At 37.5% G+C, this 16,944-nt stretch overlaps 1 protein-coding gene across 1 annotated transcript in view; it reads right to left on the reverse strand.

The window, feature by feature from the left end:
- LOC121324949 (G patch domain-containing protein 2-like) overlaps positions 1–10,909 on the reverse strand; it is a 28,561-nt gene extending 17,652 nt beyond the window's left edge. Inside the window, exons 1-6 of the mRNA XM_041267160.1 lie at positions 10,857–10,909; positions 8,047–8,709; positions 3,752–3,813; positions 2,076–2,252; positions 1,566–1,645; positions 958–1,025 (exon numbers count right to left, since the gene is read on the reverse strand). Coding sequence (XP_041123094.1) covers positions 958–1,025; positions 1,566–1,645; positions 2,076–2,252; positions 3,752–3,813; positions 8,047–8,702 — 1,043 coding nt within the window. The 5' untranslated portion in view covers positions 8,703–8,709; positions 10,857–10,909. The remainder of the gene's footprint in view (positions 1–957; positions 1,026–1,565; positions 1,646–2,075; positions 2,253–3,751; positions 3,814–8,046; positions 8,710–10,856) is intronic.
- Between the last annotated feature and the right edge of the window lie 6,035 nt (positions 10,910–16,944).

The following is a 16,944-nucleotide window of genomic DNA, read 5'->3' on the forward strand; positions in this document are numbered from 1 at the left end:
ACACATATAAAGCAGTACACCTGTGACAGAATTTCTTTCACCAATTTTACCCAAAAACGTTTTTGCTACAATGGTCCTGGTTTTAAATTATTACAATTGTTACAGATGTGCTTTACATTTACAGATACCTGATTCCCATTTAATCACTTCAATACATTCATCAATTCCATGAAGCAGCCATTTGGAATAGTAGCTGGGGATCTCTTACACATAAAGATTAATGCTATCATCAGCATGTAATAGACTTTTCAGATGCTTTTCCTATTATTTATACTTGAACCCATTTGTTTTTAACAAGAAATGATCTTTTAGACACACATAATGCCATATAATGCTCACTGATTCCCTCACATGAACAATATATGACTTGATGAATCATTCTCTTAACATTCAAGGATGAAGGCTGAATGCTTCTCTTTAGAAATGGTAAAGATGATATGCATTGGTTTCAAAATGAAAGATAGATGCATCGGTTTTTTAAAAAAAATCCATTACGTTAGGTCAAAGCGTGAACTAGATATGGCAAAAGATTTTTTTTTTTTATTAACACAGTGTGAAAGAACTGCTTTTAAAATTTGAAAAGATGAGGTCAATCTTTACTGATACCGTAAACTCCTTTCTATCCAGAGCTTTTAAGGGTGACCAGAAAACTTGGATCACATGAGTATCCGTTACTATAATAGCAATAACAAATGATACAAGAGTAGAAAGCCTTTTAATCAATACCTGTAGCACAGTATTGTTCTATGTAAAAAAAAAATGCATTTAATCAGTTCTCGGTGCAAAAGTTGTCATCTCGTCGTACAAATGTCAGAAGTCACAGTAGAAGAGAATTACAGTACAGAATTATCATTCTGCTTTCGGGACAATCTCTGTTCTTTTTTTGACAGAGTGAATAATGTATATGCAAAAGTTTTACAATTAAACAAAATGAAAACCAAACCAACTGGAACTTACTCTTTTTGATAAGGGTCTTGTGAAAAGTGGTTTATTCTTTCAGCAGACAAGGTTGCAACACCACTGTCCTGCAATACAAGAACAAATGTTTCAAAATGGTTAAAAAAAAAAAAAAAAAAAAACTATATTCAAGCGATGATATCGTGTAGCAGCAGTGAAGATTAGCTTCAAAGAGTCAATAATACCATGACAACACATGCTGATCATTCCTAATAAAAAATACATTCAACAACAACATGCTTTTAAGTAGGTCCAACAAAGTACAACCTATGGCTGTCCTACACAACAGAATTGTGTAGGAATTTCAAATTTACAGGTGTTAAGAGCGCCACCAACGGTTATTAGTTTGATTTTTGATATCCAATTGTCCGCTCACACATACACACACTAAAAGCATATCACAAGCGTAACAACAATACCTTATATTACACATATGTATTTGCGACATAAGGAATTTAACTTGAGGATGCATTTATTATTATTCTTTACTACTTTTAAAAACATAAAATCTGTTCCCATTTATCTTAAACGATAGGTTTATTCAAAATATTCTGAAATGCCGAAACAAATACATTGACAGATATGTAGGAGCAAGCGAAACACCTTACCCTGCCAGGCAGCCTTCTCCTTCCCTTCCTGATGCAACGAGCAGCCACGCCTGGCAGGCGATTTAAGCGTGCATGATAACCTGCGGGATGCAGAGAAATGTACATTTTGTTGACAGCATGCTGTATTTGTTCAAAAGCACATCCTCGAATTTAGCCATGAGCTAATATATTGTTGATAATACAGCATTAGTCAACAGTGTGTTTTTTTTTTTTTAATTGAACTAGTATTAGCTTTAAATGTTTGCTCTTTTAAACTGATCTTGAGGTTCTGCAACATTCCTTTCATTCATTCTTTTTGTTTGTTCGTTCTTTCTGTGCTAAGGCCGTTTTGGTCCACACCAATGACCTATTACCCTGCCTGCTTTTGCATATTAATTAATCAGGCCCAAATATCCTTTCCATCATCAAATTACCACTTTGCCGGTGACGTGCTGTACATCCTGATTTTCTGAATGACCAGTCTCCTGAAACCTGTCTAGAGCATATTAAATGGATGAAAACTAAACCCACCTCTCTGTGGAGGTCGAGAGGGCTGGAGGAAAGTTGGGGATGAAAGCTTCTCCAATCCAGAATCCAGGTGTCCCAGCTCTGGCTGGGAGTCTGTTTCCCAGTTGGGAAGAAACCTAGGGACCCCAATTCCAGAGCCACACTCTCCCTCAAAGAACCAATCACTCTGCTCATCATCTCCTAGGATCAATTAGAAACAAGTGATACATCTATGAAGCCATCATTTTGCTTCAAATGTATGTAATTGTTTAACAAACTATAATGCAGGTTGCAGGCACAAATTTAAGCATACCTTAGATGATATGCGCTAGGGCACAACAATGACATAAACATTGTAAAAGAAGTAAAAAAACAAGCATACCCTTAGCCAAGAGCACACTGAAAGTGAAAATGTGTAGCTTGTCAAATATAATATTCCGATTGAACAACGTAACTGAAAGAAAGATGCTAGTGGAGTGAAACCACAACATCAAACACTTGACCAGTACGTCTCTATTAAATTAAGGCGGAGACCAACCACTTGTGTATAAAACAAAGGCTTGCCTTGTCTCTCCTACATGTGATGCAAATACAGACAGACAGATCATCGTCTAGATAGTCTTGTGCAGTTGTTCTGGTGATTGAGAGACTGTCTGACATAACTTTTATTGTACCGAGCTATGGGCAGAAAGACGAAGACTTCCATCAGCCACTGAGTGACCCAAGGCCAATAATTTCATACGACAGAGCAGCCAACAGTAAAAATGGTGTGCACAATACAGGACCCCACTGGAAAGAAGAGGAACTCAGTCAGGCTACTCTGACTTAACAGATTCTTAAACAGAAGCATTAGGAAGCCTACTGAAGCTATCAGAACCTCTGGCGATGAAACAGTTAATTTCAGCTAAAAGAACATGCTCTCTCTCGATTCCCTGCAGGCTGTTTAGTCCCAGACCTGTCACTCACCCTTGCTGTCAGGGCCATGCCTCTCACACACAAGGTGTAGTGACAACTGTTAAATCAGAGCCCTGTTTCAAACAGGCAGATCTAATGTGATTAGCAAAGCTTTCAGCGCTCATTAACACAAGCTAACAACCTCTCATTAACACAATCTGAATGCAATCCCCATTTCATTGTAGCTGCAGTTTATGTATGTTGAAAGGCAAACAACACATATTTTGCAATAATTGCGCAAAACAGACATGCCCAAACCTAGGAACCAAAAGGAGTTCATGGGTGATCGCCGTACTTTGACAAAAAGTGTCATCTGATTTTTATTATTTTTAGATTGAATTAATCTGCCAGGGTTTATATCGTTAAACATAATCATGAAAATGATTTCATTTGCATATTTTGCATTTTCAATGGTGTCACCAGATAGCTAATTTAATACTGTCTCGAATTATGGAGCATATAAACAAGAGCTGCCTACATCTGATTGTTCTTCAAGCAGCAACAAGCTCAGAATTATTTTGGGAGAATCAAATCAAGTCTCTAATTCTTAAAACAACATTTAATTAAAAATTATCAACATCAATTATCATAGCTCACATTCCATATAAAGAAGCCAACGTAAGATATCATTCTTGTATTATTATAATTATTATTATTTATTATTATTATAAGGGTAACATAGTAAAAAAAAATCCAATTCAAATAATTGCATGATCCCCATCAATCTGCCTTGCACTTCAATTTACCTTGTCTCCCCTCATCATTTGTAAAGAGTCCAGGGTCACTGCTACACACACTACTTGTTTCACTGCAGAGAGAAAAAAAAGCACAACATGACTTTATACAACTAGTTCCAACGACGACTCTATAAAGCAGGTTACAAAACACAAGTCTCAGCTGTTAAGCACATACAAAAAACACACTTAAACGTGAAATTGGACTGAAAATTCTATTTTATGATATAAAAATGAGTGCATTAGAGCTAGGATAACAAAATGTATTTGTTTCATTTGTAGGACGTTACTAGTTATTAGTTACTAGCATTTTTTTAAATCTGCAGATGCTTCCTTATATTATAATAAACACTGAGTACAGTGAATCAACAAGGCAGTCATGTATCCCCATTTCTAATGTGAACACACCAGATTTACTTCATTCACTCAGTCTGTTTGCTTTAATAAATTGGGTAAAAGCCCCAGACTGCATTGATAACCATTCCAGCTTACAACTGTCCCAACATCTGGTCACTGTGATCTTTAAAAGCTGTAGCACTCCAATGCCCCTGGGGGTGGGAGCAGTATTGTCAGTTCCATTCCACTCTGACCACAGCACCCCAGCCCTGCTGAATGGAAACTCTACAGCCGCTGCACAGTTCTAAATTCCAAGCTATCAATCAGTTCAATAAAGTGTGTGGAAGCTACAAGAGAATGTCAGTTAGGTAATGTTCTTGTGTATTTGTCCCACGCAAAATGAGACAGCAGGTAAACAAAAGTAGCTATCAAAAAAAGAATAAACAAAATCTCTATATATGGGTAAATTAAGGACTAAAAATTGTTTTTTTATTTTTTATTATATATCTCTAACCTTCTTACCTGGTGTTCCATTGCAAAGGTTGAAGTCAGTGAGTCTGAGAGCATAGAAGTTACCAGGAAGCAGTTAAAATGTTCTAAATCTATTCTGATGCCATAAATAAGCCTAGCGACAACAAAAAAGAGCTATCACAATGATCAGGGGAGCAGTGATAACACTGCTAGTGTAAATAAGAGGTAAGCAAACGGATTGCTTATCCTTAATGATTACTCATTTATTTCATCATGAAAGATGGATGGGTTTTGTATTATTATTCTTGTTCAAGTTACTGCTTCCTTATCCACGCAGTAAACAACACTGACCTTCTTCCCAATAAAACTGGAGGTCAAGGATGATGGCCACATTGCCCATACTTCCAACTGACTGATGTGCATCCCAGACTGCCATCCTGTACACTACCCTCCTGCCATATGCTCTTCTATTTGAACCCCCCCAATCCCATCCCTTTAAGAAGCAGATGTGAAGAGGTTGAGGTAAAGCATGAACCCCCCCCCAAGAGTATTCTCTGCTAGACTGGAGTTGTGCAACCACCACAGTATGTCTCCCAGTGCCCTCAGCTGTTCAGTCACCTCAGTGGACGTGGCCTGTGCCTCTGCAGTGCTCAGCTATGAACAAATTATTTTTAACCTGGCATACAGCATTGTCACCACTGCTGCTGCTAGATGTCGTAGCTTATACAAGCATTCACTTGGTCTTGCTCACGTTTTCTAATCTCCTCTGCAAGAGACATTATATCCATTTTAAAGCTGGCTGCAATGGAATCTGAGTTGAAATGTCCATTACTAACTAGACTGTGAATCTGCCTTTTTCCCCGCTGGCTGGAGGGTTAAGATCATGGTTCTATCTTGGTGAAGTCTCAGATGACCCCACATACAGTAGAGGACGAAGTAAATCTTGGGACAACGCAGACTACATATTGTAGATGGTGGGTGATTGTTTTGCTTTTATCCCTTCAAACAGCCTAAAGATGGGAATCAAACATGCACAATTATATATATATATATATATATATATATATATATATATATATATATATATATATATATATATATATATATATGCAAATATTCCTACATACTGTAATTTAACTATTTCAGTGAAACAAGAATATGGTGTCACACACAGTGTCAATATGATACATCCGAGAAAAAAAAAAAAAAAAAACACAACATACTGGAAGGCAGGAAATTGGACATCTGCAATTAACATTACATGTAATTAAACCACCATTTTAATATTCACAGCAGGTCCCTCTCAAATAGAAGATGTAATTAATCCACCCGCTTAATATTTCAAAAAAGGGTGCAGCAAAAAAGAAATGAGAGCAATTCAGTTTTAGACTTCTGTCACAAGGGTCAAATATTTAGGCTACTTTATATGGTGCTTGTTTGCCATCATTTGTCATTTTCTAAACGTAAATAATTAGATATAACTAAATCAGTGCTATCTGGATGAGTCTGACTTGTGCAAAGAATCAAACTAGATCACTTTCTCAATTCTAACTGGAGGTTGTGCATGTCTTATTTGTATTAATATTTATTGTTACAGATCTTGTTGTGTGTATGACAATAAATAATCTAAGGCGCGGTAGACAGCGAATACAGAAATCACTGCTCAAATACATTCAAATCCACATGTGAATAATCTGTTTCTCACTTTTTTTGTTTTAACTGAACCGCTCCCAAGCTGTTTATATTTATTTAATACAAGCTGGAGCGGTGAAATTGACACAAGCACCAGATGAGCAACAATCATCTGGAAATAATCCGCTACCCGAGAGACCTGATGTTTGTTTAGCAGCAAGATTATGAAGCCGCAAAATTATTTTGTGATTTACTGAGCTTCTCATTCCAGTAGTAAAATAAAGAGCAGCAAGAATGGGCGAATGCGGAATGACATGCTGATAATGGCAAGCGTGCACTTTTCAATCAAGCTGCCTAACCTAAATCCAGGCCGTTACTGTGGGTGTGTGATTAAAAGGTTATTCCACCCTCCCCATGCTCTCCAAACTGGATTAGTCTCAGAGATTTATTAAATGAACTTCGGCATTCTGCATTTCCCAAACCTCCTTGCTCCGATCCAAATTAGAAAGTATGGAAAAAAAGTGAAATAAACTCCAGTAATGCTATCATATTGAAAGGATAACGCTTGATTGAGTTTTGAATGATGAGGACTGCTAATGGCTAGTGGCTTATCAGATATTATATGATAGGATACATTAGAGTGACTTGCTCTTTGAAATAATTATTTTTTTATGACAGATGCAACTTGCTCCCTGTCTTAGTGGAGCTGCCAGGTGGGATCACTGCCATAAGGCAAAGGCAGAACTCTGCTTGGAATGCACTTCACTTACCATGGGGTGGGGGGGTGGGGGGGGTCTGTTCTCATATAGCCTTGACCTTGAGGCCAGAGGTGTTTAATAGGTTAGCTGCATAATAGACAGGAGTTAATGGAAAGAATCTAAGCACTTACATTCAATGATTAAAAAGCGTTAAAAATAACTGTAGGGATCTATTGCAAAAACACGGCTATTATGTCATTGATATGATTACCCTGATATTTACACTTTGTTGTTACAGACAAGCAGTGCCCCCCCCCCCCCAACTGATCACCTCCAATGATTCCGCTGCCTTCAGTACTTTGGCTGAACTCAGTTTAAACAGAGTGTTTTGTAAGTGAAAAATGATTGACAGGAAGCTGTGCTGTTTCCATTTATTTCTTCTCTGGAGCTGTTTTCTGTCAGAAAGAGTATTGATTTTTCCATAAAATAAGAAAACAAATGCCATTGCAGGGCCAGAGAGGTCAGCACAAATTAAACTGGAAGATGTGCAGCTTTACTTCTCCACGTTGTTGGTTACTGAAGGCTTTTTTTTTTCTTAAGCTGGCCGTCAGATAATAAGATCATCAAAGAGACCTCCCCACAAAGAGGACAGGCACTGGAAGCACGCTGCAGACTTTTATATTTTAACTATTACATGTTTACTTGGATTCTGAAATGTAAACATGCAATACGGGTAGGCTTGGGCGCATCACAACACCGGAAAATGTGTTTTATATTAAAATAAGATCAACAGTAAATGAAAACAAAAAGTCATTTGGGTTAAAGGGGTTACTTCAATCTAACTTGGCTAAACAATTTTATGAAAACCTTCACCCCATTGTGCATGATAATGGAAGAGATATTAGTGTGGCATAATGCATAGGGCAAGCATGGCAAAGCATAGGCAAGCATTGTAAAGTATTCAGCATGGGAGAACTGTGGCAAACTTGTATATGGGTGACAATCAATTAGTATCCATGGGTGTATCACAATGACACCTAAACAGAATCTGTGAGCCAACAGTACTAAAAGCATGGGAACAAAATTATTCAAATAAACTAGGTAGGTTTCAATAAATTACAGAGCGTCCTTGTAAAATATTTAAAGCAAGGTTAGAAGAAGGTATATTACCATTCTGACATATTTTCATCAGAGGCTTCCTTCTGCTCTTCTGCTTCAAACATCATTTTCTCCTTCCACCCCTCCTCATTAATGAAGCTTCTATTACTCAAGGACTCGTGGGCGGTTGTCCAGGGAACGCTCTTCTTTAACTTGGACAGCCGCTGCTTTTTGGCAGATTTATGGTTCCCGCTCCTTTCGGTGTCCAGCTCAGACACTTTTAATTTCTGCTGGAGGCTGACTGTAACATCAGAGGTCATCCGTTTCACCTTCCGCCTCCTTCTCAGGGGCCGGCCCGGTGTGTTCTCGGTGAACGAGTCCGACTCTGGCCAGGAGTGCTGCTTGTTTTTGAGGGAGGAGGAGGAGAAGGAGGGTCGTCTCTTGGCCACGATCATGTCGTCCGAGTCGCTGAAGTTGGCGGCCGCGGCAGCGTTCTCCCGGCAGTCCTTGGCAGCTTCATCCAGACTGGACTCAGAGGCCTCGCTGAAGCAGCGGGCATGATCCAGGGAGTGGGAGGAGTCACAGCGTCGTTTCCTGCCCCGCCTCCTGCGAATCTGCCTCCTCTGCTGCAGTGGACTCAGCACCATCTCCTCCCACAGCTCCTCCAGTTTGTTTTGTTCTGAAGTCTGTTCCAGTGCAGAGGCCAGGTCATGCACTAGCTCATCCATCTCTCAACTGTGTTAAAGAAACACATTTCTAAATCAACAGGTGGATCTGAAGTAGAACAGCTAGGGAGAACTAGGGCTGGGGAGGCAGGCATTGTAAAAGTAAAAAAATATATATAAAAATAAAAAATAAATGAAAAAGTTTCAACCAAGTATGATTAAGCCTCCAGACCTCTGTTTTTTCTATTAACACGTTTTCAGTAGCCATTACAGCTTTTACCAGTGTTATCAACAGTTGTGATTTGTGCAGATTTTCAGTATCATAGGTTACCTGTACAAGACCATGATTGTGCATACAGCTACACTGTACCAATCACAGAAAACCGTGGAAGTAAGTAAGTATACATTTAAAGTTTGTATGTTCATCTTACAGAAACCACAAGGTTGAATAGCAGCGGGGTATCCTCAAACTGCTACATCATAATCTAATTAGACTGTGCTTAGTCTATTATACTATTTATAACTGCTATTTGTTTTTTTAATAGCGCTTCTTTTATCTGAACGCCCTCATAGACTTGCACATTATATATTATATATAACAGGTGGGCGGGTTAACAGACATCCCGGGAAAACTGTGACAATTCCAGTTTTTCGCCATCATATTTTGTTTGCTATTGAATTCACATTTTATTTTAAGAGTACAGAAATAATTTATTAGGTTGTGTTAACACAATTTTAAAACAAAAATAAACTATTTTTGTTTTTATTATTTGTTTAATAATTCTGAATATGTGTTTAATAATTCCAGTTAGGCTCAAGTGTGTTGGGTTACCAGATCTGCTGGGAAAACTGGCATTGCCACAGATTTTAGCCTTCATTTTTTGTCCTAGTCAGAAACAGTACAATTGTTAAACCATCCCGTTCTGCTATTTTGTATTCCCATGTTTCATTACAAAACCGCAGCAGTGTGATCAGCAGGCATTTATTATACAAAAATAAAATAAAGTACTGTGTGGATTACTTGTTTAATAATTCGGATTATGTATTTCATAACTCATATTCTGTTTAACTTCCTGGACCATGGCTTTTTTTTTTTTTTTTTTTTTTTTTTTTTTCAAATTTAATATTGCAAGTGTCACCAGCCATTTATACTTTTAAATTAGTCGCTTTTGTGTTTTGATTACACTGGAATTTTTATACCTGGCGTGATATATGTTTATTTTTTAAATTATAATTGTGCTATTAAATACGTATATGTACATTAATGTATGACCTACAATAAATACACCTATTATTTGAAATATGGTTGTGCTATAGTAATTTTAACTGCTTCAGATTTAATGAATTTAAGGGGAAAAAAACGAATAACTGATTTCTAAACGTAAAGCATGGCCCATCAAACGGATTCAATACTGACTGCATTCCAATTTCACTGTAACACAAATCAATCTGGGTGCGTTTCAAATCCTGCATTTAGCCTTATGTTTTATGTTACTCTGACTCTTGTCTGTGACGTCGCCACGTTTACATCCCTCATAGTGGTGCTTTGTGCAATCCACGTGAAACCGCAGCGACTATGGGGGGTATATAACTGACTCTGTCGACAGCAACATCAAGACTACACACTGTAACGAAGTCAGCTTCCAGCTACTTCCTTCTTTGTAAATAATATCACAGAGGCATTACTGTATGTTATATTGCAGATACTCTGATACAGTAACAAGAAAAAAAAAAAATGTGCATTGCAGCTTTACTTAGTTTTAAATGTAAACCAATCGATTCAGCCGATCACCCTCATCTTTCAGACGTGACTAGTCAGCTCAAATTACGTTCAGCGATTATATATATATATATATATATAATATATATATATTCTATATTATATATATATATAATATATATATATATTATATATATATCTGGTGTTTGATGTGTTTAGTCTCAGATCGGTTGCCTGACCTGCAGTTCATAATGCCTGCAATAGCTATTTTTTTCTGACCTCGGTTGACATACACTAGTCTGTTCAATGATATTACTACCACAGCTACTCGTAATATTACATAACCCAAGCAAGCATTTTCACAAAGCACGGGCAGTACGACAGAGACTACATTCCATACACTTTCACACCATTATAAACAGTGTGTACTGTCTTGGAAAACAGCATTTAGTATGTATTCTATGTTTTTTTATGTGTACTGTCACTACAAAACTCACCATCCGCAGTTCCTGCTTATTTGTTTTCTCAGCTACTTGATACGTACTTCCGCCCCTCAGTGGGAGGAATATAACTTCCGCCCTGCACGGCTTGTTTCACATTGTTTGTCAGGCGCATTTTTCAAATTTGCAAAGAGAATCCTAGATTTTTCTCAGTGATACAGGGCTACTACAATTAATCTCGATAAAATAGATTGATATAAAATAATTGAGTTTATTGAATAAAAAAAAATGCTGGGTTTATATATCAATTGAGTTTTAGTAAAAAGAAGCATTATTGTTCTCTAACAGATTTATTTCCATGGAATGAATATCCTAAATTTATATTATGTGATATGTTGGTGTTTAAAGCATCTAAAGAAATTGAACATTAAATGCAGAATTTTGAATGGGTTTCTCTTTACGCTTTTCATTAATCTGTACCTGGATTTCTCTTAAGCACTCCTAACTTAGTTTTAAGCAACACAAATTGACTGATTATGTTTGCAGAATGCAATGCAGTATGCTTTTTTATTTTTTTTAGCAACCGATTTGTAAAATATTATTTGATTAATGTTATGATAATTGGATTGGTGATTATTCATTCCTTTATTCTTCAGTTGTGCACGATCTGAGACTGCCTCAAGATTTATCTTTAATATTTTAATATTTTCAGTATCTGCTGCATACTATTCCACATTACGTACTTAACAAAGACATTCATGTAACCCGTGAGACTCAACTTATAAGCGCAACGTCAAACATCGCTTTGGGTGAACACAAAGGGTGACTGCAAAGCATCTGTTCTTCTTTCTCTGCAGCATTGTGCATTTTTCATGCACACATAAACAGCAGTTCCAAGATTTATGCTGTACCTGACAACTCATAAGGAAGACACCTGCTGTGTAAGGTCTTGCATGCTCTCATAATAAATTCTCGTCATTATTTATCACAAGTGTTTATTTTCCTAAAATGGCACTTTGTCTCCTCGCCCCGGAACAATCTAATAAAAATCAACCACTGCTGCTCAGCTGTTGCATATTGAAGCACTGCAAAAACGCTGAAGCTCATGCTTCAAACAACCACTGAATATATATAACACACACACAAAAATATAACTTTGCCATGAACCAGCTTCTAGCAGAATTGAGAGAAAGTCATTTATAACTTCTTTCATCTTAGAGATGAAGCCGCTAAATAAAAGGGCAGAGAAATGAGCACAAAGGCTTTTAATCTCTCATCTTCCTCTTAATAACTACAAACTCCCCCCTTGGCTCCAGGGAGAGGGGCTCACTCTGCTGCCACCACCTTATCTTTTTCCTCCATATTTCACTGCCTAGTGCAGTTCCCTCAGAACCCTGCCCCAGCCTACTCTGACTAAGGCCTGTGGGAGCACCCTACTCCCTGGACTCCATTGTTCCAGACCTGAGAGGGAGCTCGGAGTGGGAATTGAAAGCAACAGAAAGAAAAAAGGCAGCACTGCTTCATTAAGTGTTGGCTTTTCAGAAGCAAACATATCAGAACCAGCCCTTTTCAGAGGCAATAATTAGCAATTTGGAGCCTTTCCCCTCAGGATATACAGTTTCAATTTGCTAGCAGAAATGCTTTAGATTCCAAAGCACTTAATATTCATTGTTTCTCTCTTCAGCCCACTTCATGAGTCGCATTGTCCGGTCTTTCAGCGACGATAAAGTGTTTTATCTTTCATGTAATTCTTCGTTTTCAAAAAGTCCTCGGCAAGAGAAGTTCATTTTTATAAATAATTTTCTAAAGGGTTTGTTAAAAATGCACAAGACTTGGTATCAAAATGCTCTTCAAGAATCCCTAAGTGGAAGGTTAATATGGCTGACGTCATCAGGTCCCTTGATTATTGCGTTCCAATAAAGTTTGGCTTGGTTTAAAAGTTACGATCACAATTATTTGACTGTTGTTGTTTTGTAACATCACCAGTGTCATTAATTTCAAGCAAAAAATAATTCAACAGTTTATTAATTGTTATTTATTTATTTTTGCTCTAGTACCATATTTTATATACCAATAAATAAACAAAAATGTGTGCTGCCATGGTAATGATGTTAATTATTTTCCTTTTTTTTTTTAGAAGGTTTGAGTCGTTCTGTGGTGAGAATAGGATTGGAGATCAGAAGCATTTATGTTCAAGCTCTGGCTATGGGATTTAATAATAATAATCTTTATTTCATAAAGCGCCTTTCATGACAACTCATCACAAAGCGCTGTGCACAAATAAAAGTAAACAATAAAAAAAATATCAAACATTAAATCCAAGAAGAAAAAAAAAAGCCAGCTTAAACAAATATGTTTTAAGATGAGATTTAAAAACACCCAAGGATTCAGAGTCCCTAACTTCTTTGGGAAGGGCATTCCACAACCTAGGGGCATTGGAACAGAAGGACCGGTCACCCACAGTTTGTAATCTGGTCGTGGGGACACAAGAGTCTGACATCAGTGGACCGCAAATTGCGTCTAGGGGTATAAATAGAAAAGGTCAGTTATGGAAGGGGGAGACACACTCTTCAAGGCCTTAAAAGTCAATAGTAAGATTTTAAAATCAATGAAAAACTTAACAGGAAGCCAACGTAAGGATTCCAGAACAGGGGTAAGAACCAGAGAAGCAAGCAGGTTTAACCTCGCCTTGAGCCTTTTAGGTTTGGGAAATCTTTTAGAATGTCCTTGTTTTCTTGTTTTATACTAAGGAGCAGTTAACTTTAAAATATATACCTTGCTGTGCAGTGTTTTCTTAAGCATGTCTTTTTCCATTGAAAGGAGACACCCTTGTGAGTGCAGCTATGAATTGGCTGTGCTCAGAGTAAATTAATTAGACTGTCAGATCACATTGAGACTTGAACTATCAATATTGCAGATACGCAAGGTGAGAGCACAGCAGCTTCATAATTGTGTACGTTATGCCTCTTGACATCGTTCTGAGGCTAATGCCTTTTCATTTTGGTTATCTCAAACTGGTTTTGAGTGGGAGCAGAATGATTTAAATCTGAGTGCTGATCTGTTCTGTGCTCCAAGTGATGATTTAATCTGTGCTGTTTCCAATTTACGCACAGGATATCAAGAGAGCCACACAGTACTGTATTATGCCACAAATATGCTCAATAAAACCCTTGTTCACCGACTACATTTATGACATCAATTTATAGAAAGCAATAAATAACGCATAGTGAAGGCAAAAACATGCAGATAAAAGCACAATATTTTGCAACTTTAAAGTAAATACACATAGGTATTAGCAGACCAGTAAATGCAGCTACCATACATGTGCCCCATGGAGACTTACAGAGTAAAATGTTAATTAAAAACATTGAAATATGTAGGTCTATATCACCACAACCAATGTAACAATTCCAGTCTTGTATAGTGAACATTTAATTCTCATTGTAGTGTCATACATTAAATCTACACCATTTAACTTTAAACCAATAATAAGCTATCCACCAATAGAAGTATCAAAAAAATACTGTCCCAGCCCTACAGCAGCATTGTAGTAATTGTGTGTAAACTACTTGACTAATTACAGGCTAATAGCAGTGTTATTACTCATACTTCAATATAAGTGTCAGCAGGTAGTTGCTGCTAGTCACTGTTGCCAGGTGTTTTGAAAACTGCCACGTAGGATTTGAATAATAATAATAATTTACCTTGATCGCACTTACCATAGAGACACTGATAATTGCAGGAATTATAAAGCTAATCTATGACCAAATGAATCCTGAAGCTATTGTTTCCTTTATAACGGCTGAATACAATCCAAGGCAGGAGTAAAAGGACACGTCTAATATTGCTTTACAAAGTGCGATGTTGAGTGCTAAGTCCATGTCATACCAAAAGAACAGAAAGCAAAATGAAATGCTGGAATGAGACCCAGTTAACCAGCCCGTGGATACAAACTGCCCTCCGCTCTGTGTCAGCGCCAGGCCATTAGCTTGTGTTCCTAATTACGAAGAAAGATGAATTAGAAAATCTCCAGGAATTAGAAAAGGGTCTCCACCTTTTAAATTTTGATAGAGGTTATTTTCCTTGAGACATCTGGGCCTCGGTAATTGAGAAGTGTAAATAATCCCTTCAAAGAGGAACAATGCATCAACATCTGCCTAATCCCTTGTTAATGGCAGTTATCAAGACTCCTCTCACAAAATTCTCACCTCCAGCGACATCAATTAATATAGTACCAGACAGTTACAATGCAGACCGCATTGGCTTAGTACTAGGGATATTGGAGATGCTTCAGTGATTATGGTCACTTGTATAAAATAGCGTTCCCTCGCAGCCTGTTAAGCGATTCAGGATGGAAACGAAAAAAATGTGCAGTGGTAATTTCATGTATATAATGATGATCACCGTGAAAATGAAAGACAATGGAGATTGAATGCAAGGCTCTGTGTTTATTATCACAGGTTTCTGGTGACAAAGTAACAGTGACACATCAATCAATCAGTCTTTATTTTATATAGTGCCTTTCATAGTGGACCACCATTACAAAAAGCACTTTACAAGATGCAGTAACAACAAGAAAATCTATAATACTTCAAATATAGATAAATGCATAATACATGACATACAGGTTAACATTTAAAAAGAGACCTACATTAAAACCACATACTGTACTCTGTTTAAACATCCAGCACTACTTGTAAGAGGTTCAAAAATCTCAAGCTATGCGAATTGCTTTGACTGTAAGTTCCAAAGGTACATTGGCAAAAGGAGCAGTAAATAAAGAAGCAGCATGCAGCTGGCATCCAGGAAAGTGCCTCAGTCCTCTTACTCTCCAGGTAGTGTGAACACAACTTGAAATTCCTTCTCTCGATCAGCCCCATATGTTTCCTGACACTCCTGTATGACTTTTGGCTGATACTACCCATACGCAGCTGATGCCATGGGCACCACATACCAAAGCAGTGTTCTTTAGTGTGCCAGCTGCTCTGTGTGTCACAAGTTTGCATCCCTGCAGGAGATCCCAACTCATGATGAGAAAGCTACATGTTCCTGGATCTCACTCCCATTAATTTAGGTATTAGAGACACTGGGATTATTTTATGATGAATCATCTTCTTTTTTACTTGTGAGAGTGGTTTCCCTCTAAATGAAGAGAAACTGCAACCTGATCAATGTCAAATCACTTAAGTTGGTGTCCTCTAAGGCAGGGGTGCAAAAACTTTTTTACCCATCTTTTGATCGCTGTGTAATTTTAATTTGGTTTGTATTGCATATTTTAACATGTCAAATCATCCCTAGCATCCTGAGTGTGTGGATTGGACATCAGAAACTTGAATTTCTGAATATTCTGTGTTGGTAGTTGGGGAATCTTATCTCATAACTACCCACGTTTATCTGAATCGACCTAGCATTGTTTTAAAATACAGTACCTTCATCTGCAATACATTCTTTTGGCTTGCTAAGAAAATAATTGATTTCAACTCTTTTTAGAGGATGAAAGAAATGTCATTAAACATCATTCTTTCAAAACTAAAACAATGATTTTCATTAAAAAGGGGGGGGGGGGCTCATTAAAAAATAACAGATTAAAGGAATCAAAATAATGAATGAAGTTCGGGAGCTATCTTTCCTAAGCAGAGAGCCACAGGGGAAGCAAACTCACAGTCACCAGCAATGAGCTACTGTACCTATCTGCAGGAGAATGACTGCTCCATCCTATTTTTTTTTTTTTTTTTTTTTTTTTGCTCATCTTTTAAGATGTCAGTGCTGCTTCTACTATTGCTGCCTGTGATTATCAACTCTCTGACAAAAAGGCTCATTTCAATGGCAATGCTCAGCACAAGAATAAGCGTTCCTGCGATAAAGAAACAGTTCTTAAATAAATCCATAAGAAAACTGCGATCGCACGATGTTGTACATGACTCCTTGAGCGACCTTGGACAACTTTATTCAGGAATAAATGAAGCAAATCTGCTTCTGTTTCCTTCTACCTGTCTTCACTGTACTCTGCCTTGCCGATTTCTTAACACCTGTGTACCCAGTTGTGTTTGGTATCACTTTGCGGATTAAATCCACCCAACAGTGCCTCACTTGTACCTTGATGGTGATGGCAGCTTTCAAGACAAGAATGTACCCCTCCACTGGC

This window comes from Polyodon spathula, chromosome 12 (assembly GCF_017654505.1).
Source record: "Polyodon spathula isolate WHYD16114869_AA chromosome 12, ASM1765450v1, whole genome shotgun sequence".
NCBI lineage: Eukaryota > Metazoa > Chordata > Actinopteri > Acipenseriformes > Polyodontidae > Polyodon > Polyodon spathula.